This window comes from Camelina sativa, chromosome 6 (genome assembly GCF_030686135.1).
Source record: "Camelina sativa cultivar CO46 ecotype springtype chromosome 6, ASM3068613v1".
Classification (NCBI taxonomy): domain Eukaryota; kingdom Viridiplantae; phylum Streptophyta; class Magnoliopsida; order Brassicales; family Brassicaceae; genus Camelina; species Camelina sativa.
In genome coordinates this window covers 13317797-13345109 of record NC_141885.1, presented here as the reverse complement: position 1 = coordinate 13345109, position 27313 = coordinate 13317797, and the positions used below count along the sequence as shown (strand labels likewise).

At 36.7% G+C, this 27313-nt stretch overlaps 1 protein-coding gene and 1 pseudogene across 1 annotated transcript; both read left to right on the top strand.

The window, feature by feature from the left end:
* Window positions 1-4803: 4803 nt before the first annotated feature.
* LOC147942526 (P-loop NTPase domain-containing protein LPA1 homolog 2-like) lies at window positions 4804-12322 on the top strand (annotated as a pseudogene).
* A 1770-nt stretch (window positions 12323-14092) lies between these two features.
* LOC104790758 (uncharacterized) lies at window positions 14093-16744 on the top strand. The gene is made up of 2 exons (XM_010516542.3): window positions 14093-16170; window positions 16372-16744. The coding sequence occupies exons 1-2, from the start codon at window positions 15573-15575 to the stop codon at window positions 16497-16499; spliced, it is 726 nt and encodes a 241-aa protein (XP_010514844.1). The 5' UTR covers window positions 14093-15572; the 3' UTR covers window positions 16500-16744.
* The last annotated feature ends 10569 nt before the right edge of the window (window positions 16745-27313 follow it).

Here is a 27313-nt window from a genome sequence, read left to right as displayed (position 1 = left end):
GATATTCCGGTTTGATCTTTCAGTCTCGCACCAAAAAAATCGGATCTCTCAGCCTCGCACCAAGGAGATCGGGGTTTTGACTATTGGAATCACACCAAGTAGTCGGTTTTGATTGTTGGAATCACACCAAACAATCGGTTTTGTTCACAAAGAACAGAAGAGAATCACTCTCAAGAAAAGAAAAGGTTTTATAAAAAATTTGGATTATTATTTCATTGATCTTAGATGAGTTTATATAGGAAAGAAAACTTGGTAACAAAGCCAAGTACTTATTATTCTTGAAGACTAAAAACATTAAAGATAGATAGTTGAACGAAGATTCAACTCTTGGTGCATGTATCCCTTCCCAATGTGACTCTTGAACTTATTTTCGTCACTCCTCTTGGACCACAAAATAAAGTGATTATTCTGCGCTTTCTTGGACTTGAATTATGTTCAAAGTGGGCTGGACTTGATAGGTTTCATCCCCAAAAGGTTTTCCCATGTTCTCTTTGGCCATAAGCTTTTGAATAAGACCATTTAGTGCATTCTTTAGCTGCTTAGCTTTTGCTCTAGTCATTGGTACTTCAGGTACAAACAATGGGTCCTCCGCAACAAGCTCCTCTGGTTCAAGCTCAGCTACATATTGCTCAGGTTCAAACTCATCCTCCTTAACTCCATCCATGATCACATTACACGCTAACACACAACAGTACATTAGAAGTTTGTTTTGTCGTTGGTTATTTAAGTGAGACATATTATAGGAAATTAAGGAACATACAAAAGATTACAAAGTTTATTTTTTATTAATGATCTCATGAATGTTACATCAATGTTACAAATATTTGATTTAATGCTATTATAAATGATGATCAATTCATGGAATCTGACCATCTGCAAGACATTCATCCCCGAACAACTCCACAATGTCCAACTCTCTGATCTTTGACTCACGATCATATCCATGCGCTGCACAACTTTATGACTAACACACGAGAGTATCACATATGGTTTCAGTTCTTTTGCCGCGTTTTTTTTTATTAATTTCTATCGCTAAATAAACTAACGACTCAAAATTCTAATCGTTGATCATTGCGACTATATCGCTGGATCCAACAACTGTCAACCGAATAATGTTTTGGTCGTACAAACGAACATGACCGTTCTGAACAACAAAAATGCATATTCCGAAAATCAAACCCCGAACCTAATATAAAACCTTTCAAACTTCTAATCACTGAGCCAGAAAATTTCCATGATTCTGATCTTTTAAATTTTAATATGACATAACTTTTGCATAAAAAAGTTTATGGGAACATGGCCCGAAATTCTGTTTTAGGCCAGGCTTGGTTATACTATACGAGAAAAAAGAAAGAAGAAGAAAAAGATAAACTCGCAACATCCACACGTATACACGCAAACACGTATGCAATAGTATATGTGTGTATATGGGACTTGGGATTGATAACAAAATGAGAAAAAAAAAAAAAAAAAAAAAAAGATAAACTTGCAACATCCACACCACACGTATACACGCAAACACGTATGTAATAATAGTATATGTTATACGTACAGAAGTACAGCGAAAATATATAATTTTTCCCCACAGGATCTAAACTAACATGGTTAATTACATGGGTATGAAAAATTTTGGGTTTAAAAGCCAATTATAATATTATTTTTAATTTAGGCTGTTTTGAATCGTTTTTTCGAAAAACAATGGTTGGTAAACAATCGCTGTAGTAAGAAATTTATGGGTTTAAAAGCCAATTATAATATTATTTTTAATTTAGGCTGTTTTGAATCGTTTTTTTTCGAAAACCCATTGTTGGTAAACAATGGCTGTAGTAAGAAATTTATGGATATGCACACCACTCATAGCGTATTACTAATCAATCTCTTAATCGTCCCAAAATCCTTTACGATTTTGATCAAGTTTTTTGGGTCAAAACTTCAATTTAATATTTTTATAGGAATTTGGTTAAACTTAAATTTTAAATAATCTTCATTTTTTTTTTGTTTTCAGTGAAATTGAAGCTAGTATACAAATGTTTAGGTTCATCCTCATATACTAGTAAAATTTTGTTTGGTTTTAAGTAAACACTAGGTTAGTACTCGCGTTACGCCGCAGGTTGTTTTTATATATATATTTTTGTATTTTTTGAAATAACATTTGTTTTTATGCTGTTTGGATCAAATATTATAATGAGAAATTTTTCAAAATGCCACATTTTAAGTTTTTTTCCCAAAAAATACAAAATTGTACGTGTTTCTTTCAAAAATACCACAACATCTTTTTCCAAAAATGCCACAAACACAAAAAACTGAAATTTTATTATGTAAAATTTATTTTTCTAGGTTTGGTTGACTAATTTAGATTTAAGGTATAGTGTTTAGAGTGTAGGATTTAATATTTACGATTTAGGGTTTAGTTTTGAATATAAAACTTAAGTTTAATTTTGTGGTATTTTTGAAAAAAAAACTCATTTTAGTGATTTTTTTGGAAAATAAAACTAAAAGTGGTAATTTTGGAAAAATCATATTTTAGTTGTATTTATGAGAATTGCCCTATTATAATTAATAAAAAAAATTTATCATTGTCAATGGTGTTTTTTTGTTTTTGTATTTTAGTTATTATTTGTTGCATCATTTTATTTTTTTGTTATTTTAATCAAACAATTTTTCTTTTCATCTAACTAACTTGGGATTTAAGTACCCAATTTCTTTTTTACAAAATTTAAAGAACAAACAAAAAAAAAGATCAGTAAATACCAGAAAAAGACAATGAACTGAGCCCGTAGATAATTTTGTTATAAAATCGAATTGTTTTGTTAAACTGAGAAGCTTCTTTCTCTTAACTCTCTCTTTCTTTCGGAGTGAGAGAAAGCTCTGTTTCGTTTCTTTTGTTTTTCTAATTAACATCAGGGATCTTCTGACAGTATGTGTGTTTAAATATTTTTCATAATTTTTGTCAAAAAAATAAAATGGAACAAATTATATATAAAAAAAGAGAACATGGATAAAAAAATCTTGACAATACAAATCAATCGATTATAGTAGTATGGAATTCAATAACCTATGCCATATTACAGTCAAACAATTATCATATTACCAATAGCCTATAGCCAATAAAAGATGTGTAAGTTTGATAGTTTTTTTTTCTTTTTGTGTTTGATTGTTAGTGTGATAAATTCAGTAGAACTGTAGAAGTAACTACATATTTCAAGTTTCTTTATTGAAGTAACTACATATTTTGTGTTTTATACTTGAAGTAACTACAGATTTTGTGTTTGATACATATCTTATCACACTGTAGAAGTAACTACATATTTTGTGTTTGATACTTGAAGTATTATGTAGATAAGCTATATATCTTCCTATTTCTTTATATTACCCTTACACTTAACTTGTGGAGATTTATCTTGTACTTTACTCATGGTCTTATGGGTCTGAACTATGATCATTGTGGAGATCGCCCCTCTCTATCTTGCAGAGTTTCTAGAAGATTCGGCGAATAACCTCGGATTAAATCACTCTTCTCAAATCCTTGCTCCAGCTTTGCCTCTTCCCTCCACGGAGTCAACTTGCAACAACTACAAGGTTTATAAACTCTCATTAACAAAGACTTAATTATTGCATTAACAAACAATTACAACAAATTCAGAAACACTAAAAAGGTATATCACAAGAAAATCTGTAGGTTATTGTGATCTATCACAAACGGTTATTGTAATGTATATTGTTGAAACTTAAAAGGGTTTTTGAAACTAAAGTTGTAGATACACTAAGCTAAAGTTGCAGAGACATTCTAGATGCTTTAGAGTTTTTAAAAGTCTTGCATTTGTTCTCATCGATCAACAAAGCTTCACTTCTTCTTTAGACAATCCATCTTTCAAAATCGCACAAGTCTTCTCCAGCAAAGTTCTAGCTTCTTTCAAACACAAATAAGTAAACAGAGAGATAATATATCACATTGGTAAAGTCACAACAGAAGTGAAGTCACCAATCTTAAGAAGAAGAAACTAACCACCATGAAAGAGAAAAAACATGAGCAAGCTTCAAAGCAAAGACGCGTGAAGGAGAAGAGCAACCAAAAAACCGAAGCCACTTGAAGAGACTTCTTGACTCTTCTCTTCACCAACATTCATAGTAATTTCAAGTTTCAAACATATAGCTTATCTCAAAAATTCATCTCAAATTCACACATTTACAGCTTTGAAATCTTCCACAATCCCTCAAATTAAGAGACATAAAAGAACAGAATTTTGTTAACTGGAAACATAAGTAGAAGAAACAAAAAAAGTAGAAGAATCAAAAACAATCACTGAACGCTTATGCGATCGTCGGAATTGTAATGAATAAGAGTTTTAGTTGAGATGCGCAGAAGATAAACAATTTTGTTAGGTTGAAATTCTGAAATCGATTGATGAAGAGAAGAAAATTATGTGTCCACTATGACAATTTGTAAGCTGATTTGTATTATTTTTTTTAATTTAATTGGTCAATGATTTTAACTGATGTGTCAATAGGAGTTTCAAAATTGAGGTTGATGTGTCATGCTATGGTGAGAAACATTGTAGTTTTATTGTATTGATTTAATGCCTTTAATGCACTATAAACAATTCACTACTTTATAATATCAGGCTCAGAGACTATTTCTTCTTACCCTCACAAATTCACAAACTCTATAAATATGGATTTTATTATCGCAAGGTAAACCCAACACGAACTTAACTCACATGTATAGTAGCTTCAAATCAATAGACATATGCATTCTTTTTGAATTTTTGACATTGTGATTCATCTTTTTCTTTCGTGGACTGCATGATGGCTGAGATGATGAAGGTTTTGCACTTGGTGGTGCTCCATGAGCCCAAAGGAGATGGTAATTGGGAGAATTCGTTTTGGTATACGCGTCCTATATTGCAGAGTACTCTACAGCTTATGGGATGCAAGGCTCGTCACATCTTTAAGGTGATCCATATTATGCATTTTTATACTGTCTCCATCGTTTATTTTTGTCAGTTGGTGGTTTTGATAGTGTTTCAGGTTTTTTTTTTTATGGAGAAATCATACAAGATTGCGAAAGTAGTCGAATCATGTTTTATAACTCGCACCACTGAGCTTGGATCAATGATGTGTTGCGAAAGTAATCTTACATTTGTTGCTTACTGTCTCGTATTAAATGTTTTATTCTTGCCTGAGACTCTTTTCCATCTCCATTTTCGGAATATTCTATACCATCTCTATCTCTATTCTCTTTGACCAAAAAAAACAAAAAAAAAAAAAAATCTGATCTCTATTTTTTAAATCCTCTGAGAATTATTTGCCTATCTTATTTATGTGTAGATTGTCAACGCATTTCAAAATATTTCTAGTATATGGAAAGCACTAAGGACAAGTCTTTCCTTCAACCCATAGATTTTAAGATTAGAGGGGTTCTGTGTTCCTGAACACACACACATGTACACACACACACAAAAAGTCAATATTGTTGAGTTCATGTTATCGTTCTTTGCTAGCTTGGGTTATATTTGTCTACATTTGATTAAAATCTTTTGGTTGCCTTGAACAATCGCATTAATCCAACTATATGTAAAACTTAATATGAGCTTCTTTACAATGTATTGGCCATCATTATGCCCATCAGCCTTTTTTTGCTTTTGACAAGGAGTTTATGCCTAAACTAGGACAGGAGAAAATTCCATTTGATTCACTATTTCACTTTGATTTGTGATATGTTTCGGGTTGAACTGAAAAATCCAGATATCGATGATCACGAAACAAATCAAAGCACAAATACACTGGTTTTTATTTTGGGATTAAATATGTATATTAAGTGTTCCTTTACGTATTCCCAATAAATTGTTTTTTGGTCTTCTCTTATATCTTGCAGATCAGCTGCAGGGTTTTTGAGTTAATAAGGAGTAGTTAATCTGATGCTGACGCAGTGGAAGGTGATGATGATGTTGACAAGAGTAAATGTAACTCATATGAGATGTACAAAAGACGAACAACTGTTGTTGTTACACGAGAAATATTCTTAGATGTTGTGTGTGATACCCTGGATGTATATAAGTACGTAGGTCGCGACCAAAGGGCAGATTTGAGTCTGGCATGCAGGTATGTTTCTTAGCTAACTTTATTCTCAAAAATTTGATGGGAAGATCCGAAGATATAGAATTTTTATATGTATGTTATGTTAATATTCTTTAGACCTTGTATGGACGACTGTATTTGCAATACATGCGGATCTTGCCATGAATTGTAGTTTTCATACATCTATACGTTGTCCAAAACTCTTATTATCACTCTCAGAATCCGATAAAAGAAAGAATTTGTGACTGTCCTGCTATGTGGCACCAGTGGCTGTGGTAAATCTACATTGTCCGTGTTGCTGGTAATCCCCTCGTTTTATATGCTTTAGACTAACAATAAGAAGCTCTTCTCAATTCCTAAAACTCTCAAAAGTTTCCTTTTTTGGCTTAATTGATTTTTCAAAAGCAAAAGATTTAATGAAAAGATCCTACTTGCATAAGGACAAGTAAAACACTATTGTAAAAGAAAAGGAAATAGGCTCAACACATGATAACTTGTCGAACACAAAAAGACAATAGATGCGCTGCTCACCAACCATTATGAACTAACTAACTCTTCTACCATATGGTACAATATGTTCCCACTCAAGGTAGCTGGTTGGGGATTACGATTGTGGTATCAACTGACTCTATAAGGCATATGATGAGGAGCTTTGTTGATGAGAAGCAGAATGTTGGAAGAAAATTCTTTTAGAAGTGATGGAGAAAGTGTTTTGAGTATTTGAGAGAGTAGTTTAGAAATAAAGCTTTTATTACTTTGATTTTAACTTGGAACAACTTCACAACATCTTGGTTACAAATGAGAGTAGGAGGAGGTATTTCTAGCCTCCATATTACAAAATATCTAGAATATTTTAATCCTTAATCTAGATTATTCTATCAAAATATCTAGATAATAATACTATAATTATCTAGATAATTCTAATTAAATATCTAGATTTTTTTTATGTTTAAGGAGGTGATACATTTTTCTAGAACTTCTAGATATTTTTTTAAGGAGGTGGAGATCTTGATATTTCTAGAGAAAACTTTAGAACTTTGATTTAATTAATCTTGATTAAAAATCAAGTTTAACTCTCAACACCCCCTCTTAAACTTGATTTTGCCACTCCAAGTAAGCTCCTCATCTTGATAAAGTCTTCACGTTTGAGAGGCTTGGTGAAAATATTGGCTACTTGATCATTTGTCTTCACATACTCCAATTGCACATCCTTCTTGTTAACACACTCTCTAATGTAATGATAGTGTGTGTCAATGTGCTTACTTCGATCATGGAAGACTGGGTTCTTTGCCAAAGCTATTGCTGACTTGTTATCCACAAAGATCTTTGTTGGCTCTTCTTGTGGCAAGTTTAACTCCTTAAGAAGATTTCTTAACCAAATAGCATGGCACACACATGAAGTAACCGCCACATACTCCACTTCACAAGTGGAAAGCGTGACAATTGGTTGCTTCTTCGACATCCACGTGAAAGCCGTATCTCCAATGTAGAACACAAAACCACTTGTGCTTTTTCGATCATCTACGTGTCCACTCCAATCGCTATCGCTATATCCAACAAGCTTATAATCATTTGAAATAGAATAGTGCAAACCAAAGTTCATGGTACCTTTGATATAGCGAAGAATCCTCTTTGCCGCCTTAAAATGAGTTGTTGTTGGATGTTCCATGTAGCGACTAACAACTCCAACCGCATATAAGATATCAGGTCTTGTGCATGTTAAGTATCGTAAGCTTCCAACTAAGCTCTTAAATAGTGTTGGATCCACTCCTTCTCCTTCCTCGATTTTTGATAACTTGATTCCACATTCCATTAGTGTGCTCACCGGGTTTGAGTCTTCCATATTAAACTTTTTAAGTACCTCCTTAGCATATCCTTCTTGAGTAATGAAAATTCCATTTTCTTCTTGTCTTACTTCGATTCCGAGGTAGTAAGACATCAATCCAATATCTGTCATCTCGAACTCCTTCGTCATCTCATTCTTGAATTTGTCGAACATGCTTGGATTGTTACCCGTGAATATCAAGTCATCTACATACAAGCACAAAATCAATATATCGCCATTTCGAATTTTGATATAAAGTGCATGCTCATATGGACACTTGATGAAGTCTTTCTCGTTGAAATACTTGTCGATCCGTGTATTCCAAGCTCTCGGGGCTTGTTTTAACCCATAAAGTGCCTTCTTTAACCCCAAAACTTTGTCTTCTTCTCCTTTAACTATGTAGCCTTGAGGTTGCTCAATGTTAACTTCTTCTTCAAGGTCTCCATTTAAGAAGGCTGACTTGACATCCATTTGATGTATCTTCCACTTGTTTTGAGTCGCCAATGAAATAATTAGTCGAACAGTTTCAAGACGAGCAACAAGAGCAAACACTTCATCGTAGTCGACTCCAAGTCTTTGGCTATATCCTTTAGCCACCAATCTTGCCTTGTATCTTTCAACTTCCCCTTTCGAATTTTTCTTTGCTTTGTACACCCACTTCACATCGATCGCATTGTGTCCATTTGGAAGTGAAGCTAACTCCCATGTATCATTTTTTTGTATAGCCTTTATCTCTTCATCCATGGCATTTCTCCAAGTCTTTTTTCAATAGCTTCTTGGAAGTTCAAGGGCTCGCACTCCACAAATAAACAAAATAAGGTAAGGTTGTCTTGATTATCGGTTACCTCGTAAAGCTCTTGTAGACTTCTAAAGCGTGGAGTCCTTTCGCTAGAACTTTCTTCTCCTTGAGAACTCGTTGGTGAAGTTGGTGGTGTAGTAGGCTCTTCTCTTGGTGGCTTTGGGTCATCTTCTTCAAAGTGTGGAAAGAAGTTATAATCTTCATCATTTGACTTCCATTCCCATTCTCCTTCTTCGTCGAACACGACATTTCGACTTATAATAGTCTTCCATGTATCGGGATTGTAAAGCTTGTAGCCTTTCGAGTTGTTGTCATAACCAATGAAGATGTACTTCTCACTTTTGTCATCTAGTTTGCTCGCTTCTCATCTGGTACATGAGCATGAGCTATGCTTCCAAAGACTCTTAAATGAGAAACACCGGGCTTTCTTCCGCTCCAAGCTTCTTTTGGTGTCTTACCCGAGACACTTCTTGTTGGAGATCGGTTTAATAAATACACCGCACATGCGACAGCTTCCGCCCATATCTCCTTCGGTAGTATTTTACTCTTAAGCATGCTCCTCGCCATCTCAAGAATTGTTCTATTCTTCCTTTCTGCTACTCCATTTTGTTGAGGAGATCTAGGCACCGTTAGTTGTCTTCGAATGCCATTATCTTCACAATACTTATGAAACTCCTTGGATGTGAACTCTCCTCCACGGTCAGATCTCATAGCTATGATCACAAGACCACTTTCCTTCTCAACATGGGCTTTAAATTTTTTAAAGTTCTCGAACACCTCGGATTTTTCTTTCAAGAAATACACCCATGTTTTTCTTGAAAAATCATCAATAAAGAGAAGGAAGTAGTTACTTTTACCAAGTGATTTTGGCTTGATTGGACCGCACACATCCGTGTGTATTAACTCCAATGGCTTTTGAGCTCTTGTGCTTGACTCCTTTGGAAAACTCATTTTGAATTGTTTTCCAAGTAGACATCCTTCACACACCTGATTTGGATGATTGATCCAAGGTAGCCCCCTCACCATTTCTTTCTTAGAAAGTAACTCCAAACCTCCAAAATTTAGATGTCCGTATCGAAGATGCCATAGCCAAGACTCCTCTTTGTAGCACATCTTGAGACATTGTGCGATATCATTTTGAATGTTAAGAACAAACATTCTATTTTTAGACATCGGCACTTTAGTAATGAGATTACTTGTTTGGTCTCTTATAGAAAGGTTATTATCTTTTAATCGAATATCATAACCTTTCTCTAAGAGTTGCCCAAGACTCAAGATGTTTGTCTTCATGGTTGGAATATAGTAAACGTTGGAAATAAATTGATGATCTCCATTCTTCAATCGAATGAGAATGTTTCCTTTTCCTTGTTCCTCCATCTTCGATTCATATCCTAAAGAGACGTTTCCTTTCACTGACTCATCAAGCTCCACGAACATGTGATTGCTTGCACCACTGTCGAGGTACCATTTATTATTTTCTTCTCGTTCATCCTTCTTGTAATTAGCCATTAATAACATGTCTTCTTGTTGAATTTTTTCTTCAACGTATTTGGCCTTCTCCTCGACTCTCTTGTTACTAGGAGCTTTACATTCAGAAGCGTAATGTCCAAACATTCCACAATTGTAGCATTTTACACTTGATTTATTGTACCTTGAATTTGAGCTTCCTCTCCCACGACCTCTTGATGAGCTTTCTCCTCTTTGACTTGTGTTGTCTTCATATGGCCTCCAACCACGTCCATTTCCATATCCACGGCCTTGACCTCGTCCTCGTACTTGACCACCACCTCTTATTTGATAACTTTGCCCAATTTCTTCTTTAATGTTATTAATTTGCATTTTTAGTACTTGTTCGGCAATGTCTTCTTTCTTCTTCTTCTTTTCTTCATAAGCTTGTAATGAACCAAGAAGTTGCTCCATTGTCATGGCCTCCAAATCTTTTGTCTCTTCAATAACGGTAACGATATGCTCAAATTTTGAGTCTAATGATCTAAGAACCTTCTCCATAATTCTCACATCAACTAGCTTCTCACCGTTTCTTTTGAGATTATTAGTAACCACCAAAACTCTTGAAAAATAATCTGAGACGAGTTCACCTTCCTTCATTTGTAAAGCTTCAAATTCTCCTCTTAGAGTTTGAAGACGCACCTTCTTGACTTGATCAACACCCTTGTAAGATGTTCGAAGCTTCTCCCATGCTTCTTTGGCCGACGTAGCTCCAACGACCTTCTCAAATGTGTCTTCATCTAATCCTTGATAGAATAGACAGAGAGCCTTCTTGTCTCTCTTTCTTGAGTCTCTCAAACTATCCTTTTGGGTTTGAGAGAGACTACCTTCATTCTCTGGTTCAATGTAACCTTTCTCGACTATCTCCCACACATCATGTGCTCCTAGGATAGCAATCATTCGTAAACTCCAATTGCCATAGTTGTTCTTTGTGAGCACTGGGACTTGGAAGGGAACACCATTAGTTGCCATCTTTAGGATCTTCAAGCTCTGATACCACTTTGTTGGAAGTAAATTCTTTTAGAAGTGATGGAGAAAGTGTTTTGAATATTTGAGAGAGTATTTTAGAAATAAAGCTTTTATTACTTTGATTTTAACTTGGAACAACTTCACAACATCTTGGTTACAAATGAGAGTAGGAGGAGGTATTTCTAGCCTCCATATTACAAAATATCTAGAATATTTTAATCCTTAATCTAGATTATTCTATCAAAATATCTCGATTATAATACTATAATTATCTAGATAATTCTAATTAAATATCTAAATTTTTTTATGTTTAAGGAGGTGATACATTTTTCTAGAACTTCTAGATATTTTTTTAAGGAGGTGGAGATCTTGATATTTCTAGAGAAAACTCTAGAACTTGAATTTAATTAATCTTGATTAAAAATCAAGTTTAACTCTCAACACAGAATCCTTTGTTGTGGGATTCAACGTACCATGCTGGAGAGTACCTTGACCTTGTCGCAGTTGCTGAGTCAAAATCCAAAAGAAGAGCGAAGAAGTTGAATGGCTCTCGAGGTCTAAACTCAAGCCCCACTGACTTGTTAAGTCATAAGGAAATGGTTATAGAAGGATATAATGCACAAAGTGAGATGGTGATTGACAGTCTGGATAGGCTCATTACCACATGGGAAGAGAGGAAAGAGTCAGTAGTCGTTGAAGGAGTCCACTTAAGCCTTAACTTTGTGGTAATTAGTTTTATGTGTCTTATCATTAGTCTTTGTAATCTTACTTTTTCTTTATTTTCATTTTTGTAGATGGGACTGATGAAAAAGCACCCTTCGATTGTTCCCTTTATGGTATACATCGCTAACGAGGAGAAGCACTTTGAACGGTTTGCAGTCCGAGCCAAGTACATGACATTGGACCCAGCAAAGAATAAGTATGCAAAATATATACGTAACATTATAACAATACAAAAATATCTTTGTAAACGAGCTGACAAACATTTAGTCCCAAAGATAAACAACACAAACGTGGATAAGAGCGTGGCTATAATTCACGCGACAGTCTTCAGTTGCATGCGTAGACGCAGAACAGGGGAAAAACTTTATGACACAACCACAAACACTGTTATCAATCATTTACGAAAGAATCAATCCTCATAAGAAAAACATATAAGAATTGATCCTCATAAGAATAACATATAAATAACTAAAAATTAATTACAATAAAACAAAGTTGAAGTAATGGTGATGTTAAAAAAAAAAAAAAGTAATGGTGATGTTTTTGATGAAATAATTTTGTTTACAGAGAAAATATGACATAGTCTATTTGTTTATATACACAGAAATGAGTTTTTACAATTCTTTCTCTTTTAGGATTGAGTCATAATTTTGGTATTATATTAAATGTTATATTTTTCTTGTAATTACTTTTCTTTATTTTTAAAATTCTGTTTATGATATATAAGATTATAATTATCTTTTAGTAGTTCTAAAAATTAATTTTTTTGTTTATATGTATAGTGTTATATTTTTCTTATAATGATATTTTTATATATTTTTAAAAAAAAAGTTAAAGCAAAATTTTGTTTATATACATATTAGGTTTATCTTTTTCTATTTTTTAAAATTTTAAAATTGATTATTTTTAATTATCTTTTAATATTTTTTAAAAACTAAAACTGTTTTTTTTTGTTTGACGCATAGCAAAATCTACTATGTTATGTTTTACTTCTCCAATTTTGAAGTGTCAAAATTGTTGTAGTAATATGTCTTCAATGTTGAACATCAAAACTTGTCTATGCCTACATCTCATAAATTGGAGATTATAATCCTAGAGTATTGTGTTTAGAGAGTACACGAAAGCGAGGTTGGAATCTATAGCAGTTTTGGAATTTATAAGGTTGCAATTATAAATTTCTCTATAATTTTTGTTTGTTCTTGAATCATAGTGCCATTAGTAATAGAAAATATTTTTATCAATATAAAAATAATATCCGATTGAATAAAGATGATTTAATTTAAAAGAAGAGATACTTTGAGAAGTGTTGGATCAGTCGATGAGGAATCGATAAGGTCAGATTACGAGTACAATGGTTCGTGAAAGGAAGACAAGAGTTACATACCAGAAAAGAACGACAATAAAAAACGAGGCTACAAAGCCCAACAAAGACTAGATACAATATAAATGCTCTCCATTTTTTCCTCATGGTAGTGAATTAACTAAATCTTTTGAACTTGCGAGTAAAGTATCAATTACAAAATCGTAGTAGCCAACTCAGATAAAACATACTAACACATTCACTTGGTATTCCGGCTATTGGGAAATATGGTTCAAAATGATCATAGATGACCAGATTTTGGCTAACCAGACTGATCCAGTTCTCTTGAGTGCCCCATGACCTCTTAGTAGATTTAGGAGTTAACGTTTCTAATCAGATAAGATATAAAGTTCAATCGATTAATTTCTATTTGTTTGGTCCTTGTACCCATTATTATATTGTCAGCGTATACCGTATTTAACATAACAAGTTAATTAGCAAATAGACGAAGTTGGTAATCTTATTGTTGTCATATACTTTTATACTTAAATTTGAAAATATGAGCGATTAGAAAAGAAGAGAAACAGCGTCAGCTTGAGACCGGAAGAGATCGATATCTCAACTACTTGGTTTTGAAAAGTAGGAGATGATAATGATGAATGATCTGTACGGTCTGTTGAATAATAAAGTATAGGATCGGTAGATATGACTATATAATAGGACCAAGTGGTTATCTTATTTTTGTATAGATAATTTGATATGAACTAACTTGTCCCGCTTATCTTACGCGTTTCGAAGTCAACAAACGTGCCTTGATTGATCCACTTATCGCGTTGTCCGTATAAACTCCTTTGTTTATTAAAGCCACGGAGCCCGCATAAAGGTTTTATATAATTGAGTCAGAAGAGGAAAAAAAGAAGGTTTTTTACTTAGTTTGGATCTTGCTTTTGTTATGAATATATAATGCTTTAGAAAATTGGGGGGTGGGGGGGAAACAATGAACTTCTTTCTGAGTAAACCAAAGGTCAAAAAACACGAAAACATGGATTAGATCTAGGTTTTGAATGAAGGCTTCCGGCGAGATTGGGAGACGGAGAGAGGGTCTCTTGCGTTTTCCGTTGGGTGAGAGTATTCAGGGTCAGATCGGAAGTCTATCCCTGAATTTTACAGGGTTCCTTTATTTGGTAATCGAGCCCGATTTGAAGAAAAGGATCCCGGTGCATTCGGATCTTAATAATTGGTTTGGGCTTGATCTGAGGAATCATATTTGGGTTAATGGATGGATTTGTATCAAGTTTGTGGGAATGATTGTGGAATCTGTTTGGGATCTGCTGGTATTTATTAGGGTGATTTCGATCGTGGTGTGTGTTAAGTTTATGATCCGATGTTGTCCTAGTTATGGAAGGTGCTGGCCTCATATTTCGTGGTTCATGGGTATTGGGTTTGATACTGTTTTGATTTTAGTGTATAGTTTTGGAATCCTGTTGATTGGCATATCCCCTATGTCACGTTGTAGTATCACGATGGGTATCAGGGTATTTAGTTGGCGTTTGGAGTTCCGTGGTTTCATCTGTGTTTCATTTCTTCATATTTTGTGTTGTTCCGTCTGGTGTGGTGGGTGGTGTGTTTTAGTGGATCGTGTTTGGTTGCTGAGTGTTGTGTTTTGGTTTATGGCTCAATCATCGTTTCTCAAGGGGAAGGCTCCTCTGGTGCGTACAGAAACTGTGAAAATATCCAACTCAGTTTTGGCTCAGCGGATTCAGAAGTTTTCACTAACTCTTATAGGGAGGTTGATGAATCCTGCGATTCAAAGGATGAAGTCCTTAATTTCCACTTTGCCTAAGATTTGGAAGCTTAAAGACAAGGTGGTGGGAGCTGATCTCGGTCAAGGGACATTTCAGTTCAATTTCGCTAATGAGAGTGATTTGCAAGGGGTCTTACAAAATGGTCCATACCATTTTGATGGTTGGATGATCTCTTTGGTTAAGTGGGAGCCAGTCATTTCTTCAACCTATCCTTCTGCCATCAATTTTTGGGTGAAAGTTGCTGGTATCCCTATGCATCTTTGGGAGGTTACTACTTTAGAGGCTATTGGAAAAAAACTTGGCATCATTCGAGAGATTGATGAGGAGACAGGTAGTGTTTTTGTGACTGTTAATGGCTTCAACCCTCTTCTCTTCAAGTTGGTTGTGCCATTTGAAAGTGGCGATGAGGTGATAGTTACTCTAGAGTATGAGAAACTTAACGGTGTTTGTGATAACTGCTATCGGCTCACTCATGAGGAGAGAGATTGCCCATTTCTCAACAAGGCTGTCGAGAGCAAGGGGGTTGAGTTTCAAGCTGAGAAACGAGGAGCTCAGTGACATCAAGGTATGGTGCAACAAGGAGTGTTTCACAATGATGGTGGTTGGGAGAAGCCAAGGAAATATGTTAAGAGAGCTTTAGATTTTCAAGCTCATGTTCCTTCTGTTGGGGTGGAGAATTCCAGTTCCTATCATCAGAATCGACACCATGGCTCTGTCTGGGATCAAAAACGTTCACATGGTGCTGGTGCGATGGTTTTGGGTGGCAAGCGTGGGGTTCAGGTTGGTTCTGGGGAGCAGTTGGGGCAGGCTCTTTCTTTTCCACTTAACCGAAAGGGGTCAGGATCAGCTTGGCCTAAGCCTTTATATAAAGCTAAATCTGGTCAGAAGGATCAGCGGATGCAGGAGGTTCTTGGTGAGGATTCGGCTGCTATTGGTTTAGTTGATTCTCAACGTGATACTGTGATGGAGAGTTCTTCTCAGTATGGGGCTGGTGAGGAGTTGGTAGGATCGGACTTTAACGAAGCCACTGATGATCTTTTAGAGGAGGGTGAATCTCCAAATGGTAATTACCAAGAGGAGGGTGAGGTTGCGATTGGACAGGGTAACAACCTTGAAGAGGGTTTAGGATCGGGTTCTACTGATCCAACCGAGGATGATCTGAAAGGTATTCCTATTCCCTCTCTCCCGATTGCTTTGGATGTGAGTGTTGTAAGTTCTGCATTGCGAGAAGTTACATTAGGTCGAAAGAAGGATGTGGCTTTACGGTTCTCTAGTTTCCGGTCTAAGAAATCTGTAAAAAATTCTGGTTTGTCTTTAGCATCTCCCGGCAAACGTTTGCTTGCTAAAGCTTTATCTAAACCTGCAGGTGATGGTCATAAAAAGAGAGGGAAAGGGATACAACGGTCTAAGGCTACGGATGGCAAACCTGCTGGTGGTGGTCGACCAGTGAAGAAGGGGATGGTGGCTCTCCCGAAACCACCGGCTCATACGTGAAAATTTTAAGTTGGAACTGTCAGGGTATTGGGGCAGACCTGACAAAGAGCTATTTGGGAGACTTGTGGAAGAAGTATCATCCAGATAATTTATTTTTATCAGAAACAAAAAAAATATTATTCTTATTTACAAAAGTTTCAGTCTAAGTTTGGATATGATAAGTTGTACTCTGTTGACCCTTGCGGTTCCAATAGTGGTTTGGCTGTTTTTTATATGGATGCAATAAAACTTTCAATTTTATTTGATTGTAACCGTTTAATTGATGCACAAGCCTATTTTGGACAACAATTGGTTTTATTATCCTTTGTTTATGGGGATCATGTTACTCAACATAGACAGAAAGTTTGGGACAAATTAGTTGATATCGGTTCTTTTCGAATTGATCCATGGTTTATGATCGGTGATTTTAATGAACTTGTTGGGAATCATGAGAAATCAGGTGGCGCTTCCCGACCAGCCTATTCTTTTGTACCCTTTAGTTCTTTGATTCGACATTGTGGTATGTTAGAGTTCCCCTGCTATGGTGAGCAACTCTCGTGGCTAGGTAATAGACGGAATAATCAAGTTGTTCGTTGTCTCTTAGATCGATCTTTAGGTAATGAGGATTGGCATTGCTTCTTTCCTCATTCAAGGGTTGACTATTTAGAAATGATTGGATCTGATCATTGTCATATTCTGGCAACTTGCTTTAAAACGGCCTTAAGGAGGCGTCGACAGTTTCGTTTTGATAAGCAATGGTTGGGAAGAGATGGCTTGTCGGATGCGGTGGAGTCTGGATGGAATCGCACCAGAAACTTTCGGATACCGGTTTTTGTGGATAAACTTAAGAACTGCCAAAATTCGATTTCGTGGTGGTGAAAAAATAGGGTTTTTACTGGGCATACGGTTATTTCCAATTTGAAGGCGGCCTTATAGGAGGCAAAGATGGATGATTTGATTTCGCAAGCAGAAATTTGTAACATCGAAAGGAAACTCAAGGAGGCTTATCGAGATGAGGAAGTATATTGGCAGCAGAAAACGTAGGAAGTTTTGGCTACGGGTTGGCGATAAAAACACAAAGTATTTTCACGCTTCCACGAAACAACGACGAGTCAGAAATAGGATTACTGGGTTATATGGTCTTGATGACACCTAGACTGAGTCAGAATCGGGTATGGAGGATATAGCAACAAATTACTTTGCGGATATGTTTAAACGGTCTGACGTGCGGGGTGTCTCGCAGATGCTCCAGGAAATTCCTCAGCTAATCACGGCTAACATGAATAGGATTCTGATCAGGGAGATCACATAATCAGAGGTTCGCAAAGCTTTGTTTGCTATGCATCCTGAGAAGACATCAGGACCTGACGGGATGACGGCTTTGTTCTTTCAGAGGTTATGGTCCACTCTTAAAGGAGATCTCGTGGATTTGGTGAAGGAATTTTTTTGCACATATCGTTTCTATCCACGGTTAAATGAAACGAATATTTGTCTCATTCCTAAAACGGAATGAGTCCAACGGATGTCGGAGTTTAGGCCGATTAGCCTTTGTAATGTGTGTTATAAGATTATCTCTAAAATTATGTGTTTTCGGCTCAAGCGGGTTCTCCCATTCCTTGTTTCAGAAACACAATCGGCTTTTGTTTCTGGACGTTTAATCACTAAAATATACTGGTGGCCCAGGAGATGTTTCATGGTTTAAATACCAATCCTCAATGTAAATCGGAGTTTTTGGCTTTCAAGACAGACATGAGTAAGGCATATGATCGTGTAGAGTGGGATTTTTTGGAAGCAGTTATGGTTAAGCTGGGTTTTGATAGGAAATGGGTTTCCTGGATTATGTGGTGTGTTTCTTCCGTTTCGTATCAAGTCATTTTAAATGGTCAGCCTAAAGGCTTTATTAAGCCACAAAGGGGTCTTCGTCAAAGGGATCCTTTATCTCCTTATTCGTTTATTTTATGTACGGAGGTCTTAATTGCCAATATTAAGAAGGCTGAAAGAGAACAAAGGATTTCGGGTATCAAGCTAGCTCGAGATTGTCCCACTATCTCACATTTGTTGTTTGCTGATGATAGTTTGTTCTTCTGTAAGGCAGAGGCAGCTGAATGTTCTACGGTATTGGGAATTAATGAAGATTGCAGGAAAGCGTCTGGGCAGGAGGATAACTTAGAGAAATCATCCATCATGTTTGGTAAAAAAGTTTCCCCCGAAATAAGGACTCAATTGAAATCGGTAATGGGAATCTCCAAAGAAGGTGGTATGGGTTTGTATTTGGGTATCCCGGAAAATCTCCAGGGTTCAAGAACTAAGGTTTTTTAAATACATTAATGACCGTTTGGATGATTGCGTGAATGGTTGGTCTGCAAAATATTTATCGAAAGGTGGGAAGGAAGTTATGATTAAATCGGTAGCGTTGGCTCTCCCAACCCATGTTATGTCTTGTTATAAGTTGCCAAAGGAGCTAACGTCTAACTTAACGAGTGCTATCTCAAATTTTTGGTGGAAGTCTAACGATAAGGCCCTTGTTTGCACTGGGTTGCTTGGGATAAGATGTGTAAAGATAAATGTGACGGCGTCTTGGGGTTTCGTGCTTTGGAACAGTTCAATGATGCTATGTTGGCTAAGCAGTATTGGCGGTTAATTCACTACCCAACGTCTCTGATGGCTCGGGTTTTGCGAGGTAGGTATTTTCAGAATAAACATCCTTTACAGACCAAGAAGCCTTATTCCCCCTCGTTTGCTTGGCGGAGTATTTTTTCAACTAAAGGATTGGTGGAATATGGATCACGATGGGCGATAGGTTCGGGTTGTAATATCTCGGTGTGGCGAGATCAGTGGATTCCAGAAAATCAACCGAGACCAGCTAATGGTCGAGGAGCACAGTTACATCCCAATTTAATGGTCAACCATTTATTTAATCCAATTATGAAAGAGTGTCATTTGCCAATCCTAGAGGAGTTCATGGATCCCCTAGATATTCAGGTCATTTTATCTATGGAGATCAGTAAATCCTTTAAACCGGATAAACTGATTTGGCATTTCACTAAATCAGTAAAGTATTCGGTTAAATCCGGTTATTGGCTCGCACGTGAGTTAGTTAATGAGGTCGAGTATGGACCGACGTGTACGGCTCTTCGGGCCCAGGCTTGGAAACTTGAAGTTCCTCCAAATATTCAACATTTTTTCTGGCAGATTGCCTCCGGTTCCCTCCCTGTGTTGGAACGCCTTCATCATCGGGGAGCCCAGTGTGATCCTTTATGTAAACGATGTGGTTTGGCGGTAGAAACTATCAATCATGCACTTTTTGAGTGTCCCCGTTCTCGTCGGATCTGGGCTTTGTCCCCGCTCGACTTAAGCGTTGATGGTTTTCCATATGGTTCTATTTTTCCCAACTTAGATTTCCTATATTGGCGGGCGTCGTCCCAGTCGGTGACCACGGATATAAGTTTCCGTTTTCCTTGGATTGTCTGGTGTATCTGGAAAGATAGAAATAAAAAAAGTTTTTCAGGGTATAGAGGCAGAGCCAGCTGATATTATCACTCAGGCGACTATGGATAAGTTGTTATGGGAGGAGGCTAAGTCCTTCACTTCGGTTCCTTTAGATCTTTTACCCTTGGAGATTCAGCTGCCTGGTCCCCGGTGTCATGTCGATGGATCTTGGAAGGCTTCAGATCCTTTGGAAGGGTTAGGTTGGTGGTTATGTAATAATGAAGATAGAACGTTATTAATGGGAGCACGAAGTCAGCGACGCGGACCATCACTTCTACATTCGGAGCTTCAGGCGTTGATTTGGGCGATGGCATCCATATTAGCGACGAGCACTCAATGTCAGAGTTTCGAGACGGATTGTGCTGAATTAGTGGCGATGGTGCAGTTCCCTGATGATTGGCCTGCTTTTTCTAATCTGTTGGATGAGTTTAGCTCACTTCGCTCATCATTTCCATCCTTTTTGCTTTTGAGGATTTCGCGTACGTTTAATGTACGGGCTGATTGTCTTGCCTACTCTTCGAGATTGTTAGTTTCTGCATCTACTTTTATAAACTCTTTTTCTCCAGTTTGGACAACCAACTTTGGAGTTATCTTCTAATTTAACGTTCGGTTGACAAAAAAAAAAAACCAAACGTCAAAATACAGATTCTCGTTGTTGAAGTGTCAAAATACATAAATGTATTACTCAATAATTGAAAAAAAAAGCATGATTAGTTATGCACATATAGCTAAGAACAAAAAAGTTTAAAAGTTAGAAAAAAAGACAGCTATCATATTTTATTTTGAGAAATAGCTATCACAATTTTACTACTATAACTTAAAAGTCTTAAACTATATTTTGTGCCGAAAATAGTTAATATACATGATTGACGGTGACGCTATGGAAGCCACTCGAACGGAAAGATTTATAGAGATATTTTGAATATCGGACACGATTCTTTGGTAAAATGTATCGATCAAATGTACATAAATGTTATAATAACGGTTAGATAGATAATATAGTACAACGACAAGTTGCCTACTCCATTTAAATCATAAGTACCAAGTTTATATTTGTATTATACTAGTAATCTCCAGTATGTTTGTGAAATATGAATACGACATAGCAACAACGACTGAAAATTAAAACTCACATAACGCGACAGAGTAAGCAAGTGGTTGTTATTGTAAACTAGTAATTAGTTTCGATATGTATCATGTGGGAAGTATTTTTCATTTTGACAATTAGTAAATGACTAATATTTGTTGAAAAGAGGAAACCCATAAAGTTTTAGTAATTTTTTGGTGATTTTATTTATACTTTAGAAATGTCTAGAAAGAAATGGTAAATTATATCTTTCTTTTTTTTTTCTTTGTCATAAAAGGTTTATAGTTAAAAGCAAGTAACCATTACAATTGTGATTCCGACAAAACTCTGACGAACTTTTGTCATCGGAAAAATCTTCCAAATCCGACGAAGCAAGCTATGCCATTTAAATCATATCGTATGATAATTAACAAGATTCTAGTCATTTAAAAACTAACAAAAATGGTCGAGTAAGAGAAAGGAGAAAGACTTGAATGTATATTCTCTAGGGACGTTACTTGTTGAAAAGTCCACGACCTATTCTACACGTTTTCCTCGCCCTCCAACTGTAATCTATTGGTCTTGGATTTTTTGGGTTAGTTTTAGAGGATTTTCCACACGGGACCTCGAGCCAAATTCTTTCTTGTCATGCATGGTTTCTGGATCCCAAGATGACTCTCTCATCCCTATTCTATTAATTTAGCACCCTCATCATCTACATTTTCATTCTCCACTATGCACACATCAAACTTATCTGACACATGTTTGAGAGCTTCCAAAGCAAAGAACCTAAGAAGGGTAAGAATCAGTTACCACAAGGACATCATGTAAATTTTGTACAATGGTACCAACAATTTCATCCTTTACGAATGCAAATTATATTTGAGCAGACTCTTCAACGAATAAGAGAGTAGTCTCGGATGAGACATCAGTTTCTATTGGAGCATTTTTTGTGAAAGCTATGTGGCGAGTTGTGTAAGAGACTCAGTGATAAGAATATTGTGAACCTCGTATCATCGGCTCAGCTGTAGAGGGAACTAATAGGAGATAAGATGCAGATTTTACAATATCTTGGGTGAGGATCGATAATTGATTCTGAGCTTAGGTGTTCTATAGGAAGAGCTGGCGGTACACATGCATGTTTGATGTTTCCATTCCATTGTTCAGTATTTTCGAGATATTCACCAAACATATAGTGCGTTAGTACCTCTCGGCATGCTTTCTTGTTTTGGCTAATGCACCAAGACAGACTCCCCATAAAGACACGACTACTCCGCTGGGGTTTTCAAATAGACCCCGGTTGTTGCATATGTGGCCTCGTCCAGGAGACTCGTGAACACCTCTTCCTGTGATGCACGCTCAGCGAGGACTTATGGTCAACAGTCACTCGCCGCCTTGGATACAGACCATTCTCCTTCCACACATGGGATGCCTTCTCGGCTTGGTTGGACCTTAAGGACAACACTGCACCAAGAAGCCTCCGTAGACTGGCTTCCCAAGCCACTCTCTATGTTATTTGGTCGGAGCGCAACAACCGATATCACAATAATAAATCCATGGATGCTACTTCCCTTTTTCAAAAGACTAGACAGACAAATCCGAGACGCCATCTTGGCAAAACAGAAAAGGCGAAACTTTAGGGACTTTCTTCTAGTATGGTTGAAATATGACTAGGCTGCCTACTCATGCTCTGACACTATCGGCTCCTTCCTTGTTTTTATTTTTTTGAATGAGGGATGATGCATGTATTCCGCTTTTGTAACTTCAGCAAACACTATGTTTAATGAAATACACATATTTAAAAATATATATATATATATATGTGTAATTTTTTTTTTTGGGAAAAAATATATGTATAAGTGTTTACATATTTTTGTCATATATCTCAACTCTAGCCATTGTTATCATATTCTTTCATTGTAAAAAACGTTTGGTATCGACGTACGTAGATGCATGCAATTCTAGAGCTGCGCTTAACTGAACCCTTTTCATTATGTTTGTTACTTTTTTTTTTGGTTAAATGTTAATTGCACACTCTTTTCATTCTTAGTTATTAAATTAATGCTTTCAGTTATTTTTGTGTTCAAAAGTTTTTAGGTGTAATTATTTCTTCAGTTCTTTTTAAATAGCTAATAAATTATGGATTTAGATCTGTACGTCTTCTTAGATCAAGAATCGAAACATTCTATATGATTTTCTCTCAGATGTCATTCGATGATCTGTAAGCTTTGCCTAAGAATCTTTATCAGTCGAGCTAACACTTAATTTAAGTTCAGTTTACCTCTTATAATTTGTTTAGTTTGCAAAAGTTATGGGAAGAAAGTAAATAATGTGAGTAGTAGACTGGTAGTATTAAACTACCATGGTAAGATTAATACAATCACTACAATAATAATAACACACACTACAATCAATGGTACGTAGGTTTACGAATTACAATTTTTAATTGTAGATGTGTAAAACCGCAAACATATTATATGAGTAGTAAAGTTGATTAATAAATTAGTTGAGTTATCATCCAATTAAGACACGTACATGTGAGTGCTTTAATTGTGATTTGTGACCCATATGCCAAATTGCCATGCAAATTTAAAATGTACGTAGTCACTAAACAATTCCAATTGTTGTACTCCTATATACAGTATAACCCCTGAGCAAAATTAAAGGAGTTAGTTATTAATTAATGGCGAAACACGTACTGTTGATATTCTTCTGTCCCATTTTAAGAGATAATCCGATTATCATAATCGTATTGTAAAATGTATATTTTTGCATAGATGAATAACTTATCTTATTTTTTGATTTTTCTAACTCAATCATCATTTACTATCTTATTCAACCAATGATAAAAGATTAAAAAACTCATGAATTCATACTGAAAACATTATATAATTTTAAACATTTCATTATCTAAAATATCACTTTATATATGATACGAGCCGTTCACTTTGCTTAGTGGGTCCTATGTCTCGGTTTATCAGTGCACTTTGTTTAGTGAATCTCACGTTCATTTTGTCAGTCCATTTATATCCGACAGCTGGTTTGCTATGTATAGAAGATTTTAAAGACTTATTTAATGTTCTACATATCACAAATGATATTTTTATGTGTTTTGTTTTCACTCGCACAGTTCCGACAATCATTTTCTACAATCACTTAATGTGAAACTACTCCTACTCAATCACGTTTAACTTTATAGTTCTCTCAAGACCCTTAACCAAGAAGATAAATGCACTTTGGTGTCTTAGGTAGCCAAATAAATTCTTTTAAACCTCTCTGCAAGCCTTGGTATCATAATTCACTCCCACTAAAAGATCGCAACGTCCTTGTTGCGCACCAAGACCGTCATCCTCGACGGTGCTAGCCCTCTCAACTCCACACTCGTCTAGGTTTGGCTCCGATACCACTTGTAACACTCTGACCGTCACCTTGTTTAATGGCCCTGTAATGACCCGTATCATGAAGTACGTACCGGACGCGAAGGACGTGTGCGAAGGACGTGGAGATGTCTCGGATAGACTGAGAAAAGGAAATTTCTGAGAACGGCTCAAGTAACTTGTGCCTAAAGTTACCTAGACACGGAAGGTCCAGAACCGAAGAACGGACGGGAACTGTTGGGACATCCGGACCAATGGTGGGTGAATGATCGAGAAAATTTGTGAAAAGACCAAAGGACAGTAATGGCCGTGGAAAAAATGGTACGAAGGACGTAAAATGGATCATGGGAACAGGATGGTCGTGTACCAGCCGGACGGTCAATGTACTGCGGACGATAGACGGATCGGACGTACAGGACGAAAGGTCCAAAGAAAGCCGAGGAATACCGATGTTACGGATGAGAGGTCCAAAGAAAGTCGAGAAGGACCGAAGTCACAGTCAGGAGGACCGATGATTGCCGAGGAATTAGACTCGCGGATGAATGAGCCATCTTTGCGGACAAGCGCAGCAGCTTGGGACGCAAGAGAGACGCGGGAAGACGTGGGAAACGGAAGAGTCTCTGCATGAGAGAGAGACGCCCATGTGTCGACAGATTAAGCCTCCTCCGCTAGCGATTGATATTCACGCGCGAGTGGGGGAGAGTGCATGCATATTATTTGACACTTGTCAAAAGAAACTTGCCACTTGCTAGATCTTGAAGTCGAATGAAGGGGCTATAAATATTCCCCTTAGGCTTCTCATTTTCGGCATCACTTTCTCTACACCAAAACTTTGCCAAAATTTTCTCTCAAGCTTTTGTAAAGAAAATCTCTTGATTTTGGGTGAAGAGGAAGAAGAAGAGAAGATCTTGACGGTGAGAGGAGCTAAGGATCAAGGTGAGTTGTGGATTTAAGGGGATGGGAGGTGTGTGAGCTCTCTAGTTCTTGCATCGACCCTTGTTGTTGTGTGTTGCATGTAGTGTTTGCATGTAGATCTAGAGATTTCATGTAGATAAGGGGGTTTTTAGAGCATTTTTGGGGATGAATGGCTTGATCTTAGACTAGATGCAAGTGTGAAATGCCTTGCATGCTAGATCTAATGATTTTAAAACTTGAAATGGGTGAAAATAATTTTTAGAAGCCTCATGCAAGTGTGAAATGCCTTACATGTGGGATTTCTAGAGTTTAAGAATTTTCCAAGGGTGGAAATAATTTCTAAAACTCTCAAGCATCTGTGAAATGCCTTGCATGTTGAGTTTTGGAGTTTTAAGAATTTTCTAAGGGTGGAAATAATTTTTAAAAAATCTCATGCAAGTGTGAAATGCCTTGCATGATCGATTTTGGAATTTTGGGGTTGAGAAATGCATGTTAAAAATTATAATTTAATTTTCCATAATTTTTGAGGGAGGTTAAATCCCTAGATCTGATGGGAGATCAGTCTAGGAAAAAGGGTTGATTTTGGTGAGTCCATACAAGAATCTCCAAGGGTGGAAAGAGCCGTATGAAGTACCCAGAATTTTATTAAGTAAGTTTAACCTCTAAAAAAAATGGAAATGATGGTTTTTAGTGAGGCCATGCGAGGAAGAGTGCCGCTTGTGAAACCAAAACCAAGGAATTAAACCTCATGGTGTTGGTGGAAGATCGAACCATTGGAGTGTTGCTTCTTAAAGACATGCGAGAATCTCCAAGTAGGAAAGAGCCGCATGCATAAGAGATAATTGGGGTTTAAATGCATGCAAAATTTTATAGATAAAAGACTTAAAACTTTGGGGTTGGGAGCATATAGGATGCATGCATATAGGATTTTCTTGAGTAGCATGAATTGTTTTATTATGGCTTAAGCTTTTGTGTGGTGATTGATTGTTGCGAGCATGTGTTGCTTGCATTGTTTTTGTGTGTTTGGGTTGTGCTTAATTCTTGGAGTCTTGATTCCTAGAGTTAAGATTTGTCCTAGCTAGTTCGCGGGTTTAATGTCTCAGTCCGTAGCTAGAGATCGTACTCTGTTCCTGACATGTGTGTGGAAGTCCGGTGAGCTAATCCAGAGGGATCTCATGGCAAGACGAATTTGGGTCTAGCTAGCTAATAGCCTGAACCGCATGACGATGCGAAACAATATACCTGATTGTGTACTTGGGATGGGTAACAATTAGAAGGTTTTGGGGTGTGTTCGATTGGTTACCTTTGTGGTATCAATGCGGAAGAGTGTTGGGACAGGACAGAGGATCGATGGCCCTAGGTTGTGGAAATATGTCTGGTAGATCCCTAGGTTGATGGTGATATCCCTAGGTGAGGTTTAGTTGTGTGAGTCATGGTGTGGATACGTGACTATAGAGTTAAGCGTGGTCAAGCTATATTGATGCACGGCTAACTCTTTCCACTTTGGCAGTGATTGCAAGGTGAAGTGGCGTGGTGGCCTAGTAGAGTCAAGGTTTAGACGAGTCGGGTCTTGTTTGTCCTTGCTTGCGAGTCGGGTCTTGTGTGTCCTTTCTTGCTTGTTGTTATGTGTGTTGTTTGCTTGCTTGTTATGCTCCGGCATTGCGTGCTTTGATTATGGGGAAATTGGATGTGTTGAGATACCATGTTATAGGGAGATAGCATGTTATAGGGAGATAACATGTTATAGGAAAATAGCATGTTATAGGAAGATATCATGTTATAGGAGGATAGCATGTTTAGGGGGTTGCCCAACTCATTGAGTGATCTTAGATTGCTCACCCCTTTCCACAATTTTTTTTCTTGCAGGGAAAGTTAGGAGGGTAGTATCGAGTTTAATGGATCAGATAGGATGTTTTCGTGCTGTGTTGCAAAGTCCTTGCGTCTTCTTTGTATTTTTATTTCTTTGTTTCTTCATTAAGTTGGATCCA

Excerpts from the sequence above, each read along its gene's own strand:
- LOC104790758 (XM_010516542.3), top strand. The coding sequence starts at position 15,573 with ATGGTGCAACAAGGAGTGTTTCACAATGATGGTGGTTGGGAGAAGCCA. Across the intron at positions 16,171-16,371 it reads AACCGAGGATGATCTGAAAG|GTGATGGTCATAAAAAGAGA; the intron begins GTATTCCTATTC and ends CTAAACCTGCAG.